The sequence below is a fragment of the Vanellus vanellus genome, assembly GCF_965231255.1.
Source record: "Vanellus vanellus genome assembly, chromosome: 2".
NCBI lineage: Eukaryota > Metazoa > Chordata > Aves > Charadriiformes > Charadriidae > Vanellus > Vanellus vanellus.
The window spans coordinates 66,700,604-66,718,548 of NC_138906.1; the positions used below are offsets into that span (position 1 = coordinate 66,700,604).

Sequence of the window (17,945 nt, forward strand, 5' to 3'; positions counted from 1 at the left end):
CGTCAGGACTCACATTCGGCAGTAACACTGTGTTATCAGTGATCCAAAGTGCAAAACTCATGGAGGCAGCCTTCAGTGTCTTTAACTGAAGTTCCGAGGAACTCCCAAAAACGTACCCACGCTGTGCTTGCAGGTGTTGCTTACTGCTTTGAACAGGGCTGCATTTGAAAGCTAGGCAGTAGACTTTTAAATTCCAATGTACATAATGTCTGCATGCAAATCAAAAGCAGGAGTTCCTCCACTTTATTGAGCACCGAAACATTAAAAACAGGTGTTTAAAAACAGTATTACAAATCTGTCTGCAACCTGTATTATTTTTACCACGTGCAAGTAAATTGATCGCTAGCGTGTTTCAACTGTTTCAGTGAAAATATTCAACTCCTGCTAAATTATTTCTTAAACATGTGGAGAGAGGAGAAAGTCTATTTGATTTTGCTGCACTGACAGCATACAACATATTTTACCTATGTGTATGTATACAGAAGATGCTGTAATGGATCATCTCCCTTTCATGGCACATATCAAAGAAGATCTCGAGCTATTCTTCACAAGGAAAGAAATGATAAACCCCTGCTCATAATGAAAGCTGCAACGTACTTCAAGACAGCAACTGAGTAACTTGACACCATATTTTCCACCGATTCAGCCTTTTAGTTGGAACAATGACTGATTAAAATAGAAAATCTACATTATAACCACATATACTGACATTCCAGATCACAAGGCATGTTACAGATGTGATTTTTTACTCTTCTTACATATAAAAATTAGAAAGTATAAAACCAGGAATTATTCCAATGGAGTTACATTGCTGTGAAAGGGATCTGAAATACAAACTGGCTTCCAGTGTATCTTCATATAGAATGGACACAATATAATTTTCATTACATATATGTTTTATGTAATTTGGAGTACCAAGAAGAAAAAAAAAAATTGTTTGCCCTGAGATACTACTTTTAGGAATCGAGGACAGATGTCTAGTTGCTGAAGCAAACTTGTAAAAAATTAATCACCTGCCTCATGCAGGTTAGCAGTATTTGGCAGGTAGGTTAGCACAGCTCATAATGAAGCATCTGGCTTTTGGTAAAGCTGCATTTTAATTTTAACCGTGTCTCATTTCAGCTTTTGGGTGCATGTCAGCGTACAATATCTGACCAGTCTGGAGCAGATTTGCTGATTGGTAACTTTGGTGTAGAACTTCTCAACTGCAACCAAAACTAAGTCAAGTGACAACCATGGCTTACGGCCAAACCACAGCTTCACGTACCATCTGAACCTCACTGTAAAGCCATTTTAAACACAGTCCTCAAGCTCCTACCCATCCACAGTCTTATTTTCTTAAAAACTGATAAACTGACTAAGAGTCAGCAAACTCCTAAGCATGTGCTTGAATTAAGCAGGCTAAACTGACTGACTTCAGGAATGCTCAATACTGCTTTGAATGTGGTTTGGTTTGGGGTTGGGTTTTTTTTCGGTCTGGTAATTTGAGGCAAGCAAAAAGTCTACCCATGCTGTATTTTCCCTTAGAGAAGTGGGTGCCCATTTGTAGTACTACTGGTAGCCTCTTTTGGCTAACCAGAAGCATCTGCAGCTCCTTCTCGGACTCTGGGAGGGCAGAAGAAGAGCTGCTGAAGCTCAGAGATGTCTGCAGAACTGCGACCTTCTGATTTTGTGACTCTCATAACTTCCAGGTGTTCCCCTGATGCATGCATTTTCAGTGGAAGGGTGCTTCTACCACAAATTAACTTGGTCCTTGTGAGAGAGCAATCACTAAGCAGATGCCGGGGCCACTTTTTAACATGAATAGCTCAGGCGTCCAGATAATGCTCCCAAAAGACGAAGATCTATTAGAGTATGAATTAAGCAATTGCTAATTTTTGGTTTTACGTTATGACCATTTCTGATGCTTTCAAATGTGCCAAAACCCTCAGGAATCTCACTGGCTGTTTTACTCTTCTTATAACATTTAAGCCGAACCGTTTCTTTCCAGTACTTTTTTAAAAAAGAAATATGAGAGAGAACAGATCACACTACGGGCTCCTGAGCTCTTGACAGAGAGTACAAAGGAAGGAACTGGGAACATTTAGCTCCGTAAGCACATTTGCTGCAGCCTCATTAGCAGTACCACAAACACCTCTGTCGGGCTGCTGTGGCTTGTGCAGGTATTTTCCTGGCACACCACTGCAAAGAAATTGCCTATTTCAACTGCTGATTATATTAATTTTTTTTGTTTCCGTCTTCACTGAACATCACCCACTGACAGACACTCCCCAAGCCCACAGACACACTTGCACTTTATTTACTTATGTAGAAAAAATAAGGCAAGGGGGATTTTTCTTGTCTTCCTTGGGACCTGACCACTTGCAGGAAAGGAGAATGGCAACTTCTAGAAAGAAAATTCAGAGTAAGAGACAGAGACACGGCGTCTGCAACTTTTAGCTGGAGTGATGCAATATTAAGCAGGGGGCAAAAGAGATGGAAAGGACAGGAACAGCATAACACTCAAAAAGTCAAGGATGAGTGCTGATTCCTCCCTGGAGAGCAGTGATACAAGTTTTTGAGGTATGCTTCCAAAATAATGATGAATCCCCCTTTCAGACAATGTGCAGGAAAAACTCCCGCAAACACTTCACCCAGTGAAAGGACGCAGCATGAGACCTGAGGACAAAGTAAATGAGGAATAAGAGAAGAAAGACTACTACATTTATGTTCTGTCTGTCTTGGTTTTACAGAGAATTCCATAGTATTGTTTCTAGACTCTCAGGGTGCGTGTGCTGCTGGTCATCAAAACCAACCCAACAAGGGAAGCAGAAAGGATGGCTCTGTGAGCAGTGGTGGAGATAAAGATGACTCCTCTGCTTCCTTCCTAGGTCTAACCATGATGGAAAATATCCACTCAGCTGTGTATAAGAGGTACTGTGAAACGACGATGACAGCATGATCTTTGCCTTATCAACCACTGCCAGAGGACAGCTACAAGATACCCCCCACAATGCCACCGACTCCCTTGTCTCAAAGGACGAGGCAGAAAGGAAACCGGGAGAGGGCAAAGAAGAGGAAAGCTGGGAACTGATATCATCATCCCCTTTCCCAAGGGGACAAAGACAGCAATGGCAGAGAGTGGGAACGCTTTCCATCCCCTCCTCCCTCAAGGCCACCAACAAATTCTGCTTTGCCGGCAGCCAGCGAGTCCAAACTGAAGGCTGTTGGGCTAAATCTTTCGGGCTGGAAAGCCAGACCGAATATCTCAGTGTCCTAACAACTGGGATATGTACTGTAGCATCCATCAGGCTGAGTGTGGGCAAGGTATCATTTTTAAAGGTGAGCAGAGTGCATCCCCCAAGCACTGGCTGGTGGAAATTTTGTTTTTCATTTGGAAAGGGCTGTTACGCTAAACAGCAGAGCTCTGTCCCCAAGACTGCTCATAAATCAGAGATGAAGCTGCATTTTCAGGGTCATGAAATCTTCACCGGATGACAGGAGCACACTTTCCAGAATGGCCCCCTTCTGGACTTGGCCCTTCTCAGGGAGGCCATAAGCAATCTTTGTGGCTGTGCTTGTGGAGCTATCCTGTGGGACCAACTTCATACGAAATACCAAAAAAGATAAACACCCCCCTTCCCAAAATATGATCTTCTAACAATGAAGAAACATGATAAAAAGCTTTCAATGGGCTTTCTTCCATTTGTTGGATTTATAGAAGCAATAGCAACCTTAAAACATCTGCCAAATCATTCTACTTTTCAGCTTTGATTATCTGTCTGCTAGTTTGAGGTTAGCTTTAACTATACAGATGCAAGAAGTGAGAAAGCCATTCAGCTTAGATTTATTCTTAAGAAGTACCGGCTGTCTAAAACCAGGCTATAAAATGTAGGCTGCCTGTCTGGTTTGTTGTATGGTTGCATGGCTTTGTGCTATTAATTGCAACCTGGCTAGCAAGTGCTTGCCAATGTCTTTATATCGTCACCATAAGAAAGGATTATATTTCCATCTGGATAAAAGGGTGACATCGTCTTCTAAAAAGAAGTTAAGAGCAGCACAGAGAGGAAGTCCACTGTGGTATGACAAACTGAATCACTGCTTACTAACAAGAATATGCCCTCCTCTGCTCTGATAGACCCAGAGACAGAAGGGGAAAGAGGGTAACACGTTTTTTTCCACATCCACTACTCTTGGTCAGGTGTCAGATGGCCACGAGCTGGACCCACCAGGGACTGTTTTCCTTCCCTGGACTCACCCAGCAATGGTGGCAGCCCTGTTGTTTAAAACAAACTGGCAGCACTGGATGACCCCTACCAAGAAAGGCACTTACGCACTGCAGGTGTAGAAGTCCCACACTACGTACTTAAAAACTAACCATGAGCTCACTCTTGCTGTGCAGCATCAGAGCATTTCTGCAAAGGACTTGCCTCGCTCTGTCTGGAAGAGCTTTTCTCTCGGCTTCCTTATCCCTTCATCTCCTTCCTGTCATCAACAGTAAATACCTCTTTCCAGTCTTTTCCTTTAGATTTCATTTCTTTCTTCTTCCCTTCTTGCCTTCTGTGTAACTGCAAACCCTATTACCTCATGCCGTCAACTACTTGTGAAGCCAGGTGCCTGAGAAGTGTTATATGGGACTGTGATGTTAAAACATAAAAGCCCCAATCTGAATGCATTCGCAGCTCCCTGGACTGCCTGCTGTCCCCTGAAATAACAACGGTTTCACAGAATCACAGAATCACAGAATTATCAGAGTTGGAAGGGACCTCTAGAGATCATCTAGTCCAACTCTCCTGCTAAAGCAGGATTGCCTAGAGCACATTACTCAGGACTGCATCCAGGCGGGTCTTGAAAATCTCCAGGGAAGGGGACTCCACAACCTCCCTGGGCAGCCTGTTCCAGTGCTCTGTCACCCTCACCGTAAAGAACTGTTTCCGAGTATTTGAACGGAACTTCCTGTGTTCTAACTTGTGCCCATTACCCCTCGTCCTGTCACTTGGAACCAATGAAAAGAGCCTGGCTCCATCCTTCTTCAACCCACCCTTTAGATACTTGTATGCCATAATAAGGTCTCCCCTCAGCCTTCTCTTCTCCAGGCTAAAGAGTCCCAGCTCTCTCAGCCTTTCCTCATAAGGGAGGTGCTCCAAGCCCTTAATCATCTTAGTTGCCCTTCGCTGGACTCGCTCCAGCAGTTCCCTGTCCCTCTTGAACTGGGGAGCCCAAAACTGGACACAGTATTCCAGTTGTGGCCTCACCAGTGCCGAGTAGAGGGGGAGAATGACCTCCCTCGACCTACTGGCCACACTCTTCCCTATGCAGCCCAGGATTCCATTGGCCTTTTTGGCGACAAGGGCACATTGCTGGGCCATGGATAATTTACTGTCTACCACAACCCCCAGATCCTTCTCCTCCAAGCTATCTCCCAGCAGGTCAGCCCCTAACCTGTACTGGTGCCTAGCATTCTTCCTCCCCAGGTGCAGGACCTTGCACTTGCTTTTGTTGAACCTCATTAGGTTCTTCTCTGCCCAGCTCTCCAGCCTGTCCAGGTCACGCTGGATGGCAGCACGGCCCTCTGGGGTGTCAGCCACCCCACCCAGTTTGGTATCATCAGCAAACTTGCTGAGGATACACTCTGTCCCCTCATCCAGGTCATTAATGAATATATTAAACAAAATAGGACCAAGTATTGACCCCTGGGGGACACCACTGGTTACAGGCCTCCAACTAGACTCTGTGCCGCTGATCACAACCCTCTGAGTCCTGTCCCGCAGCCAACTCTCAATCCACCTCACTGTCACCTCATCTAGCCCATACTTCCTCAGCTTCCTAATGAGGATGTCATGGGAGACAGTGTCAAAAGCCTTGCTAAAGTCAAGGTAGATGACATCCACGACTTTCCCCTCATCCAGCCAACCAGTTATAACATCATAGAAAGCTATCAGATTGGTCAAGCACGATTTACCCTTGGTAAATCCATGTTGACCACTTCCAATAACTTCCTGTTCCTCAACGTGATTGGAGATGACATCCAGAATGAGTCGCTCCAATACCTTCCCAGGGACAGAGGTGAGACTAACCGGTCTGTAGTTCCCTGGGTCCTCCTTCTTGCCTTTTTTGAAGATTGGAGTGATGTCGGCCTTCCTCCAGTCCTCAGGCACCAGGTTTGATTGACAAGGCTTTCTATTCCCTGAGGGCTTTGCAAAAGGTATTCATAGCTCTTGGGTCCAGAAGATGAAAGGACTCTGACTGATACCTGTGGTGTCCAGTACCTGGACCTGGACAACTTGAGTTCGTTATCCGAAAGCAACAAAACCAACTGATCCATGGGAAGCAAACGATAACACGCTCCACGCGTTACCAGGGTACACAAATAGCTCAGAGGCATGTTGGTGCCTAATCATGGTGATGTGAGATGTACAAAAATACTGAGACAGTGATTGCTTTAGAGAAGAGTTTGACACTTGTTAGTCATAAGAGGATTTAAAAATCCCAACATATGCCTCAAAGGCCTTTAAAAATCAGACCCAAAGTGCCTACTTGAGATCTTGTTGAGAAACAACACAAGCCAACTCTTGTGAGCAAGTTTCCTGGCACAGACAACATTTTGACTATGTAAATCGGCAGACAAATCATTGTGTTTTGCCTGTAAAATGAGGGCGTTCAGACTATTCATCTGTTCACAGGCTCAGATCAAATTCTGTATTGGAGCGCGCAAGCCATATACAACCTTTACCATCTCACTGCAAAGTGATACAGTGAAAGGCAAGGCAGCGTTCACTGTATCTTCAATATTAACTTATTTTTCAAAGAGAAGAACAAATTCTCACTAGTACTGGTTACCCAGATAAAAAAGGAAAACCCCTACAACTCCTTTTCTTCCTTTTTTTCTAACAGATTTATCTACCTCATGTCAGGAAGGATCTTGAAGAAAATTCCTGTCATATTTTGTGTCAAAAAAAAAGAATAATAATCATGACTTTTGAAAGTGCTTACTAGACTATTTTGTGCATTTGAACATTTGCTTTCACCCTTTAGTCCAGTCTCCTATGGGAGTAAATCATACCCTTTAATTAAACATTCTTGAGTATTTGGATTTTATCTCACAGATACACCGCACCCTGCTTGTAAAAATTCCATCTCAGGCAGCCAAAGTGCCTGACTTATTCCAAAGATGAGTTATTAATTAGAATATCTAAAGACCACATATTTGTAATCTGGTGCCATCCCTCCTCGGGGATCCCAAATTTTTATCTGCCAGATTACTTACCTGTAGCTGAAACAGAGCCATCGCTGGCTGGAATGTAACCCCCATCTTGTGCAACTCCTCATCACTTTTAAAATGAAGAATGGGAGATAGGTCCAAATGGAGAACGTTTTTAAGACGTGGATATAAACCCCTTGAAATAAATTCACTTTACTTAAAATATGGGGACTTTCCTAAAGTCCCCATTCACTTCATCTTGCTCTATTCAGGGAAATGCTCACCCTAGTCATGAACTCCTGTAAACGTGGAGGTGCCAGCATGATGCTAACAGGCATGATTTCACTCCCTAAAGTGGTCCCAGGATTCACTCTCACCTAGCATGGCATGCAGATTCGTAACACCCAATGCCAGCTGGGGCACCAGCCCCATTCTGGCTCAGAGTACCATACTGGCCAGGGAGTACCCTGGTCTGAAATCACCAAAGGCAATGACAATGCGCAAAATACAAGGCAAGGGGTAAAATACAAGCCAAGGGGTAAAAGCTGGTGCCAGCCATGAGCTCAGCAGCACCACTCCCTGGAACCGCTCGCTTGCCAATCTTCTGCAGCATTTTTAGCTCACTAGGTGCGCCAGCTCATCCCACTCTCAAAACGTTTAGCAATCGAGAACAGCGATAGCTTGGGGCAGCCACGGCAGCCAAACACCCAAACAGGCAAAGACGAAATGCGGGAGAGAGGAATATTGCGTTACCAGGCTCATTAGCACTCACAGGCAACTTGAAGCGCTCAAAACCGTATCGTTCCTAAGTGCAGAAGGGAGGGTGCAGCCATCCCACAGAAGGAAATCCATAGGAAGTCCTGCTGGCATGAAGTACGGCTGGGAGACAGCCTACAGGATGATGGAAACAGCCCCACAGAGATGATGGAGAGACATTAAGGAGCAAGTGGTGCCTTCCAGCACCACGTTGGGGTAAGACTCTGCTGCCGCAGGCAGCTGCCAGCACCTGCCAGGCATGCCCCTTCGGTGGGTCAGCATAAACCCTCAGCTTTGGGAGAGGACAGTAATCGCATACACTGGCATGCTGCTGGGTCCCGGTGCAAAGCTCTTCAGCTTTACATGCAGCCCTCTCCAGCTCCAGAGAAAAGTCACCAACCCGGACAAGCTACTAAAGCCAAGGAAAAAATTGGTCTCCAACCCTGGAATTCATGTCACACCCATAAGAGACTCCTGCCCTCCTACACCACTGGTCTTGTCCAGCACACTTGCTCGGAAACCTTTGATTCCTGGACCCTTCCACCTCCTACAAGAAGAGATGGAGCAGCAGCAAGGGAGCTAACATTGCCTGGAAAAAAAAAAAAAATAAACACGCTCCAGCTGCAGAGAAAGCAACTTCCTGGCAATTTTGCTGGGGAACTGTGCCATGAGCAGTGGATGCTTCTTGGATTTACTTCTCCTCTGCCTTAGCATGCCCTACAGATATGAGGAAGTATTAGTGTGAGGAAATCTCCCGGTTTGGGAAGCAGGATGTTAGTGAGAGGGGTTTGAAATGGAGAACGGAGCAAGAGACCTCCTCTGCATTCTCCTCTTGTTGAAGGCGAAGGGGAAGAGCTTCAACAAAAGAAGAATTTAAGCAAGCTTCCCCAAAGCAGCAACACAAGAAAGACCTGACTGCCCACATGGCGCAAAAAAATAATGCAGAAGGGTAGTGGAAGAGGTCAGAGCCATTTTATGGTGGGTTTCACTGAGTCAACACAACTGAGAACACTGGGAAAAATTAGAGGGAAAAGCTTGATCCAAAATCTCACACCCGTAGACATTCAGATACTGTCTGAGCTTACACCTGAGTGTGAACTTTGAAGCTTGGGCTCCTTTCTGTATAACATAGTGGACTGAATCAAACCTGCAACAGCTGCAGCATCTGGAAATATGTTGACTCAGAGAGGCATTTTACAGCTTTTGTCAGCTGCCAGTGTATCAGAAATTACTCCCTAGATTTCCTCTTCCTCCTCCTTTCATTCATTTATAAGTACTTTTGTTTTAAAGTACTTATTTATTTGTAAGTACTTACTATTTCTCTTATAAGAAGTATTTATAAGTACTTTCTTTCTTTTTTGGAAGTACTTTGGAAGTACTGCTCATCCATCCTTCCAACTCTGGTCTCAGTCAGAAGCTTTTAAGTATTTCCTCAAACAGATAACCCTGGCCGGAATGGCAGTGGCAGCGTGGAGAAGCTTTTTCTGGCCCTCTTTATGTTTCTGTTCTTTTTGGAGAAAAGGATGTTCGGGTTGTAATAGAAGGACTGAAAAATACATTAATCTTTACTAAACCGGTAGAGCCTATTGACAGGGTTAGGACTGGCTGCTTCCTCCCCTCTCCCTTCATGCCCTTCCGCACTTTTCTCTCCTCTCCTATTTTCTGACACTTGTTTGTGTTTGGAAGCAGCATGCTCACTCCCGGCGGACCGGGACAGGGGATGAGAGGGGAAATGTCTGGACGCATTTAGTCCAATTAAATGTTGGCATCACATTCAGTCTTTCCAAAAAGCACGTAGGAAACTTTAAACGCCAGGCTGGCCGCTGTGAATTGATGCCTCCCCATTTACATTTCCTTGCATCAAGCCACAAACCGAGTAGGTATTAATTGTCATCAAGCATGTCTGCCACAAACCCCTCTTTAATATCATTCACAAATGTTCTGCTAAAACCTTTCGTCTTTCAGCAGATCACTTCCATAATCCCATGTCACTGATGAGTTCTGGCAGAGCTAAAGAGCGAACTGTGTTTGCTGCTGACAGCTTCCCTCACTTTCCTTTTACAGCTGCCGCAGCAGCACACGAGTTCTGTAGCGGCATTCCCTGCCCAATGTCATCTCAAGCTCGCATCGTTCCTTCGAATGACGCGTTTGCTAACAGGGTTTTGCAGCAAACAAACAAACGCGCATGAGCCCTGCACGTGTGGTCTGTACATCGTATTGAGCCATCCGGTCTTTCAACGAGCTGCTGCTCCTACAGGAAGAGTTGCGGCGTAAACCCAAGCAGCGTCAGCACCGCGGCAGCGCCTGCCTCCCTCCCTCCCTCCCTCCCACACAGTGCCCTGACACCCGTGGGTCCCGCTGCATCAGGGCAGTGATAAAACATGGGCTCCACTGAGCAGGGGGTCACAACCCCAACAGGAGGCACCGAAAGTTTAACTTCTAGGTGAGAAAGAAGCAGCTGAGGAGGGGCAGGCAGAGCTGGCACTCTCCCGCTACTTTTTCTTTTTTTGTTTTAAACAACTAAATCTTGTTCTTCCCACTCCTGAGAAAAGTCCTTTAAAAATGAATGAGACTAGTCATATAAATGAATTAAGGGTCAGTTTACAGTGTTATTAAATTAAATGCTTTATATACAGTAACTGAAGAGTTTGGTAGAATTCATGAAACTAAATTCAGACCTCAGATGCTTTCCAGAGCGGCTGGAAGGGTTTAAGGAACTAAACAGAAGAAACTCAAAAAGCCTTGCTTTGCTCGGCATTCACCGCAACATCCAAACCAGCGACAGACATACTTCCACATTACTGCTACAGCTCTGCCCTCCAACATGTGTTTACAGCTCTGATTAATCCAACCACAAGTTAAGGACTAAGTGTACTGAGGCACGTCCCCAGCTGATTTCAGTATAAACTGCATGTCTGGAATCTGACTGCACAGATAGGTCCACGGTCACGGCTTGCCAGCTGAACGCTTGCTAAGTCGTACACGGACAGAGCAGCAGTCTGCTTGTGCCATATCCACACTGCTAAGAGCGAGTGGATGTTCCTGCCTTGTTTTTAATAAAGGCAAAGGTCCATCCAGTTTAAAATACACTCTAAGGTGCGCTCACGTGCAGTAATCTTTGAGGACAAGAAAAATCTCTTGTCGCTTTTCAGTTTTGGAGAAGAAAGGGTGCTGACCACAGAGAGCTGAGATAAACAATCTGTGCTTCTCATTACATGTTTTGGTACCTGCACAATAGGGTGGCCCCCCGCAGATGCCTTCACAGCCCCTCGACTGCCTTCCGTCTCGTAATGAGCTCGGTGGTGGGATTTCGGCTGCACTTCAATACGCAGTTCATAAGGTCCTGAGTGAGATGGCAGTTGCCAATCAAGGGCAGGCAGGGATGGGCTATAATGGAAAGGAAAATGTATTAAAAATTAACATCAAGTACACTATCACAGACCACAAGCATCCAGCACTATTACTTTAGAGACCGTGTTTCGCAGTTCATCCTTCACCATCTTACATTTAAAATGTCATCAATATGGATAATGCCATGACATAAGTAATTTAGAAGGTAATGGTTATTTTATGAAGATTTATGGGTCGAGCATGTCTGATGGCTCAGATGTTATCTGATTTGTAGACAAAATGGAAAAATGTTAAGACACAGCTAACAAATATCTTAATATATTGATTCTTGAACCAAAAGGAGAAAGTTAGGCAAAAAGACGCAGAGGAGTTTAAGGACGAGGATTTCTGCTGTGAAAGCGAATGCCAAGCCATCTCTGGAGGAGTCCTGCATTTAATAAATCTAATGGATTTCAACAAATCTGCTTGGTTTACAGGGGGCGGAAAGAAGAAAAAAAGCCATTTCCCAGCTTCCTTACCAACACAGCACACATCAGAGTCTGAAAGTGAAGTCAATCTCTTTCTGGTCCATGCACTGCAAGGGAGCAAACTCTGAAGTCAGAACTTGCTTACAAATCCTACTAATGATGACGCACAAGCCAGAAGAAAATCTAGCTTGCTCTTCCGGCCTTGTATTGACTCTGCAATTAACTAAAATATTATGGGCTCATTACCATCACACAAGCAAGCAGGCCCGACAACAGGCGATGGTGGGGAAGTGTCATTCTTAAAAGCCAAATTCCAGTGTAAAACCACACTTGAAAATAGACAGGAGAGCCTGGCTGTAAGAAATGCCAAGTTGACGTTTTGGGTTGAAAAAAAACAGAAAAAGAAACAAACAAGCACTGTAGAAACAGTGTTAGGCCTGAGACGAATTTATTGATCTTAAAATCGAAGCAAAAAGCTTCATGATGAAAACCCTAATTTTATGTCTAGCGTACATTCTTTCCTTTGGTGAATTCTCCTCACCGGGTGTCCTTCAAAAGCCTTTACAAGTAGTTCAACAGCACAACCACTCTGTCCTCTTACATCAAAATTTATTCTCTCTCACATCAGCCTGGAGAAGACCACCAGCAAGCAGAAAATCACAGTCCTCAACCCTTTGTTGTCTCTACGGACTGGGGCTACCTGCCACGGTGAGAGGGCTCATCCCGCTGCAGGGTGCAGATGAGGAAGCTGAAGGGCTAATTAGCTCTTGCCCCAGTCTGCAAGGAGGCTGGCTACTGGGGTTTTACTGGTTCCCTGCCTCCTTGCTATAGCCCTGGTGCAAGGACAGTCTGAGCAGCATGAATCACGGCTGACGTGGACTAGCTGGGAAGGAAAGGATGCAAAAGAGCTTTTGCACTGGATGCATATATTACAAGCACATATTCAGCTGGAGACTTCATTTTACCATCCCTGTGATCCACACACTATCCCAGCCCACTTTCAGCTCCACAGATATTTCACATCCCCCAAAGCATCCCTGCTGTCTTCCACTCCCAGAGACTATAACCACTCGCACTGGCTTTTTTGTTTGTTTGTTTTGCCTTTTTTTTTCTTTTTGAGTGCTTATCCAACCCTTTACCACCAGCATACTTAACTCCTATCTGCTGGTGTACATGTGCATATACACCAATGGGACTTCAGGTGGTGCTAAGTTTCTCTACATTATCTTTCTTCGCTGCTTATAAATTTGCCAGTTTGAGCCATGTGATTTGAATGCCTATAGACACCCACTAGATGCATTACAGGGGTCAACTAGAACCACTAAGTCCCAGCCCTGGGTGAGGCCCAGGACCACCCTCGCTCCCTCAGGCACCCCCTGCTCCCCCAGCACAGCTCGCTGGTGAGTGACAGGTGCCAAACTTCCAGCTACTCTGCTCTCCAGCCCTCGGGACACGGAGCATCCTCAAAAATAACAGAGGGGTACAGAAGAAAGTAGCCACACAGCTCCCAGCTCAGCCCAAATGGGAGCTCATCCAAAAGAGAGATGGTGCCTCTGTGAGGGCTCCCAGCTTCCATGAACATCTGGATCCAGCACGAGCCAGAGGGGCACTCTTTGCAGAGGCCAGACCTTGTCGGAGACAAATCCTGAATTTGGCTACCACCCCCAATGCACGGGAGCCGCAGCCTTGGCTAGAGGCACACCGCCACATCTTCTAAGCTCCTGTGCAAGCCTTTCCCCCAGAATGGCCAGGACCCACCTTGGGGGCAAAGAAGAGCTCTTCTGCTACTAGACACTCACCACACAAAGAGTGAAGATTCGGCAAAAAATTACAGGCAATTGGCCATTGTATATAGCCACTGTACTTTGCCTAGCACATTAGGTACACATACTTTAGTCTGAAAAAGTCTCAAAAAAAATTCTAGATAAACCATATTTGACTAATGATAAATGACAAAGAGCAGAGCAAAACAGCTGTGTCTCTCCTGGTGATGATCAGCACACATTTTTAAACAGATGTTTCTGGTTTTCAGTAAATTCTCACTTGATGGATTTTTTTTTTTTTTTTCTGAGGACACAACATCTATCAGATTAAAAACTTTAAACACTTAATTAAAAAGGACAACTCTGACCGGAAGCATGTAGCCCTCAAGTGAAAAGGGATTTTTTTAAAGATACATGGAAGTGAGTGATAGTTCCATAACTAATTACATCTATTTAAAAAACAAACAAAAAACCAACAAAACCCCCTTTCAAATCAGCACCTGAAAATGTCAATATAATTAAGTTGTAAAATGAATGTTCTCAAATAAAGCCTGAAAATAAAAATACAGTTTGCTGTTAGCCTGCAATCTATCACTGAAATTCCAAAATACCACCTGCCCAATTATAAATTGACAATTAATGGCAGTTTTCCTGATAAAGGAAGCAGAGTGATGCATTTAACAGTGTCATGGGCTGGGGCTGTCAGAGCTATTTCCTATGTTAGGTTATCTTCATCATGCACTTAATTTCCTGCAGCTAAACATGGTTAAAGGAAAAAAGTCACCAAGCAAATGGTGTAGTGGTAAAATCAAATCTGGTTGCTGCAAATAAACGTTATCAATTTGAAAAGGCCCAAACTACCTCATCTAGCCAGCATCACGTGCAGGGGAGAAGAGCCCCTCCACAGGGGTCAAGAAGAGAAATAAAAGGTCTTTACGCAGTCTTCCTATCAAATATACATCAGTGTATTTCCCTCAGATCGAATTTTCCACCAACTGAAAACATGTCCCATTCCTTTCTACGCCACAATAAATCTAACTGTAGCCCTCCTAAATGCTGTAATGAGGGATGGTTGTTTCAAGGCTGGTTCACAAAACCTGGTGTTAGGCTGTAGAAAACTCGCTCAATGTAACTCCGTCCTACATAAATCAGATTACAAAACAGATGAATAGTGATTTATTTTGCATACACCAGATACACAATATGATTAAATCAAAAACAGATTATCCAGTCTGGCTGACTTCTGCCTTTAGCAGAAAGATTTATCAAGCTACAAAAAAAAAAAAAAAAAAAAAAAGAGAGAGAAAGAAAGAAAGAAAGAAAGATACTAAGCAGCACACTGGAATATAGACAGGGAGGAAACAAAGCCAAAAACTTCTACTAAACTTTCCAAAGGTGTTTAAGCCCCATTTTCACATGACTGCTGTGCATTCGGGAATTAAATTACCATTACACTTTCTAAGCTACTAGAAGCCCATGGCCACTTGAAAAAGAGATCTGCAGACAGTTTTGTCCTTAACTCGGCTGCTGTGCAGAACAACTGTCCTTAACTCGGCTGTGTGTCAGAACAACTGCCAGTCTCGCACAGGGACTAACAACCCTGCTCACTGGCCACGTACCCCAGCACAGAGTCTTCTGCCCCAGAAAGCCGCCTGGCAGCGCCATAAGCCACTGCCTGGATGAGCAGGATGGTAAGTGTGTTTCAGCGCCCAAAGTAAGGCAAGTGACTTAGAAGGAGTGTGTCAGACTTGGGTCCCCCGCACTAAACTTCTTTTTTTCTAACAGGGAGTGTTCCTTTAGAAGCAAAAACATAAACTAGAGAAACCACAGGGCTGCTGAAACTTTTACCAGGCTGCTCGCTTGCCCCTGCTCCAGCTGTGCACCAAATGCAAATATGGTTACGATTTATTATTTATCGCCTGCATCTCACATCGAAGCAGATGCGTGTTAAAGATCCTTGAGTGTTTCTTGGAAGAGTAAGGAAACAATGATGATGCCTACATGTCCACCAACTTGACTGTGGTCAGAAAAATATACCTGCTTTATATTTCATCTATGAGTTAACATGAGTAGATTTTTCTTTCTTTTTTTTTTTTTTTTTTTAATTTCCTGTCTGACAACTGAGCAATCTGGCTGCGAGCTGTTAAAATAGATGCTGCGTCCCACCCCAGACTTGGCTGTATTTTGTTGGCATGCCGAGCAAGTAGCTCCTCCGTCGAGTGCATGCGGCGCACTGGAATTCCTCACACTGAAGTCTGAAAATGCGAGTCGTCGTCATACTCCCAGATAATACTTAACACTATCCTCCTGAAATTTCACATTCAGAGACCGATTTGCATGGGGAATTTTGCATTTGTTGGCTTAGATTAAGAACAAGAAACTGTTGCCACGGGAATGGAGATAACAAGTGGCTGGCATCGCATCTCTGCTCATTCTGAATTTAGAATCACATGGTGCTAAAACGAGCTAGTGAAGGAAGGCCATTAATAAGATGCTCACAGGGGCGTTTGAACGAACTGCAAAACAGTGAGGAGAATGTGTAGGGAGGATTAAATCAAACAAATAAACAAACAAAAAAAAAATCCGTTTACTGAGACAGGCTTCCAAGCAGTCTTCAGCCCTACGGTACAGCAATCAGAAGCCGCTGCTACATAGTGGCAAACTGAACTTGTTGAAGCATCCAAATATCCCCATCCAGCATGAATACAGCAGGAAAAAGAAAAAGGTTAGAGGCATTGCAGGCTCTTCCCTGTCCACTCCTCCCGCCTCTCAATTAACACTAACGAGTCCCAGGAGATGGTCACTGATGCTCAGCCACAAGTCCCCATTTCACTGGGTCTTGCCCAGACAGCCCTGCCTTTGCTTTGTCTAAGGAACTTCCTCTCGCTTGCCATCAATGCACAGGTCAGCAAATCCGGTGTTGCTGCACCAGTGACTATCTCAAGACAGCTGGTGCCCTTTTCCACTTTTGGAAAACCCCAATTTCTTGAGCCACTCAACTTCTCCCAAGTAAGGTTGTCTTCTATCTCATGATCTGGACCAAACCACCTATTTCAAAAAAAAAAAAAAAAAAAGCTTATCAAGTGAGTATCTGAAAGGTCCAAAAATCAAAAGAAAGAAGGAAAAAATGTCCAACATTTTAAAATCTTTTTTTTTTAAGGAAATCAAATGGTTTGGGGCCTCAATGAACGATTTTTGCATGCTTGAGTTTAATACTGTCACAGTTACAAAAGTGGAATCCAAAAAATCCACAAGAAATAAACAAGTCCATTGATGCAGATAAAAGCCAAATGTGCTTTTGGAACTGGTAGACAGGTATCCAGCCATACATTCTCTGGGTGCAAACTACAGCCTCCATATGTAAAACTACATGACCCCATGTCTGTGAGGTCAAGAACATACATGCCTATTTTTGAGGCTGAAAAAGAAGACTGCAGCTAAAGAAAATGTGGGTTTCAACAGTTTAAAAAAAAAAAAAAACTGTACAAGAAAATATAGTAGGGACCTTTTATAAGGCACCTGGAACTGGGTGTCTATTCCTGGAAGCTGCTTTTGGTGTGGTAGACCTCATACATGCCATACGCCCAACCAACAAACCCAACCATTTCTCTTCCCCCTCCCCCAAAAAAACACTACATTTAATGAAAACTCAAGTGTTACAGGCCAACACACTTCTCAGATTAAACTGATGACACTCGAAATAACTAGAGTGCATTACTTTTCAACGAGTAAGAAACTGTCTCTAGGAAATTTCAGGTTGTGTTTAGTCAAATACAGCAGCTAAAGAGGAAGTCATAAAAAATGTGTAAGATACTCAGAAATCTGGCTCTTTCATGAGTGCCTGTACTTTTTGTTGTAATATAGGATGATTTGGGATATGCTAATGAGCGGGTAAAAAATAAAAATGGGGTTTTAGTTTTGGAAATAGTCACTAGCACTGCCTCCACACCCAAGGACAGAAGTCTGATCCTGTACTTCCATTTTGGCTTTGACGTTTTTGCCCGTGAGAGAGTCCGCATTGCACAGCACTGAGGAGTGATGGAGAAAAGTCACAGAAAAGAACACCACTGAGACAGCAAGGGCTTGAGAAACACAGAGCATCACCTGCTCAAACAATAACTGCCTGGTAGAGTGCTTCTTTTTGAACTATGTGCTACATCAACTATAAAAGAGGGACTATAGACAGAAACTTCTTGCATTTGTGTGAGAGAGCACAATGCATAAATACCGAAACAAAAAAAGACCTTGGAGCCAAAAGCTGAAGCAGAATTTCGCAAAGAGCATCTCTCGACTCTCCACATAACGATTTACCTCCAGCAGTTTTCGAGGCAGACTGGTACATTTAGGTAACCCAGTTTGGTCTGGAAAAGGTACGATTCCCACCGCTACCTCAGGGTTTGTTCCAAAGCTTCCCCTGAAAATCCCTGC

General features: G+C 44.2%; 1 protein-coding gene across 2 annotated transcripts in view; it reads right to left on the reverse strand.

Moving 5' to 3' along the window:
• The window catches only part of NFATC1 (nuclear factor of activated T cells 1), a gene marked incomplete at its 5' end in the record, with an annotated part of 119,706 nt that overhangs the window by 88,210 nt on the left and 13,551 nt on the right, over positions 1 to 17,945 (reverse strand). For both annotated transcript variants that reach the window (XM_082479186.1, XM_082479187.1), the window contains one exon: positions 11,164 to 11,323. In XM_082479186.1, the coding sequence (XP_082335312.1) occupies positions 11,164 to 11,323 (160 nt within the window). The remainder of the gene's footprint in view (positions 1 to 11,163; positions 11,324 to 17,945) is intronic.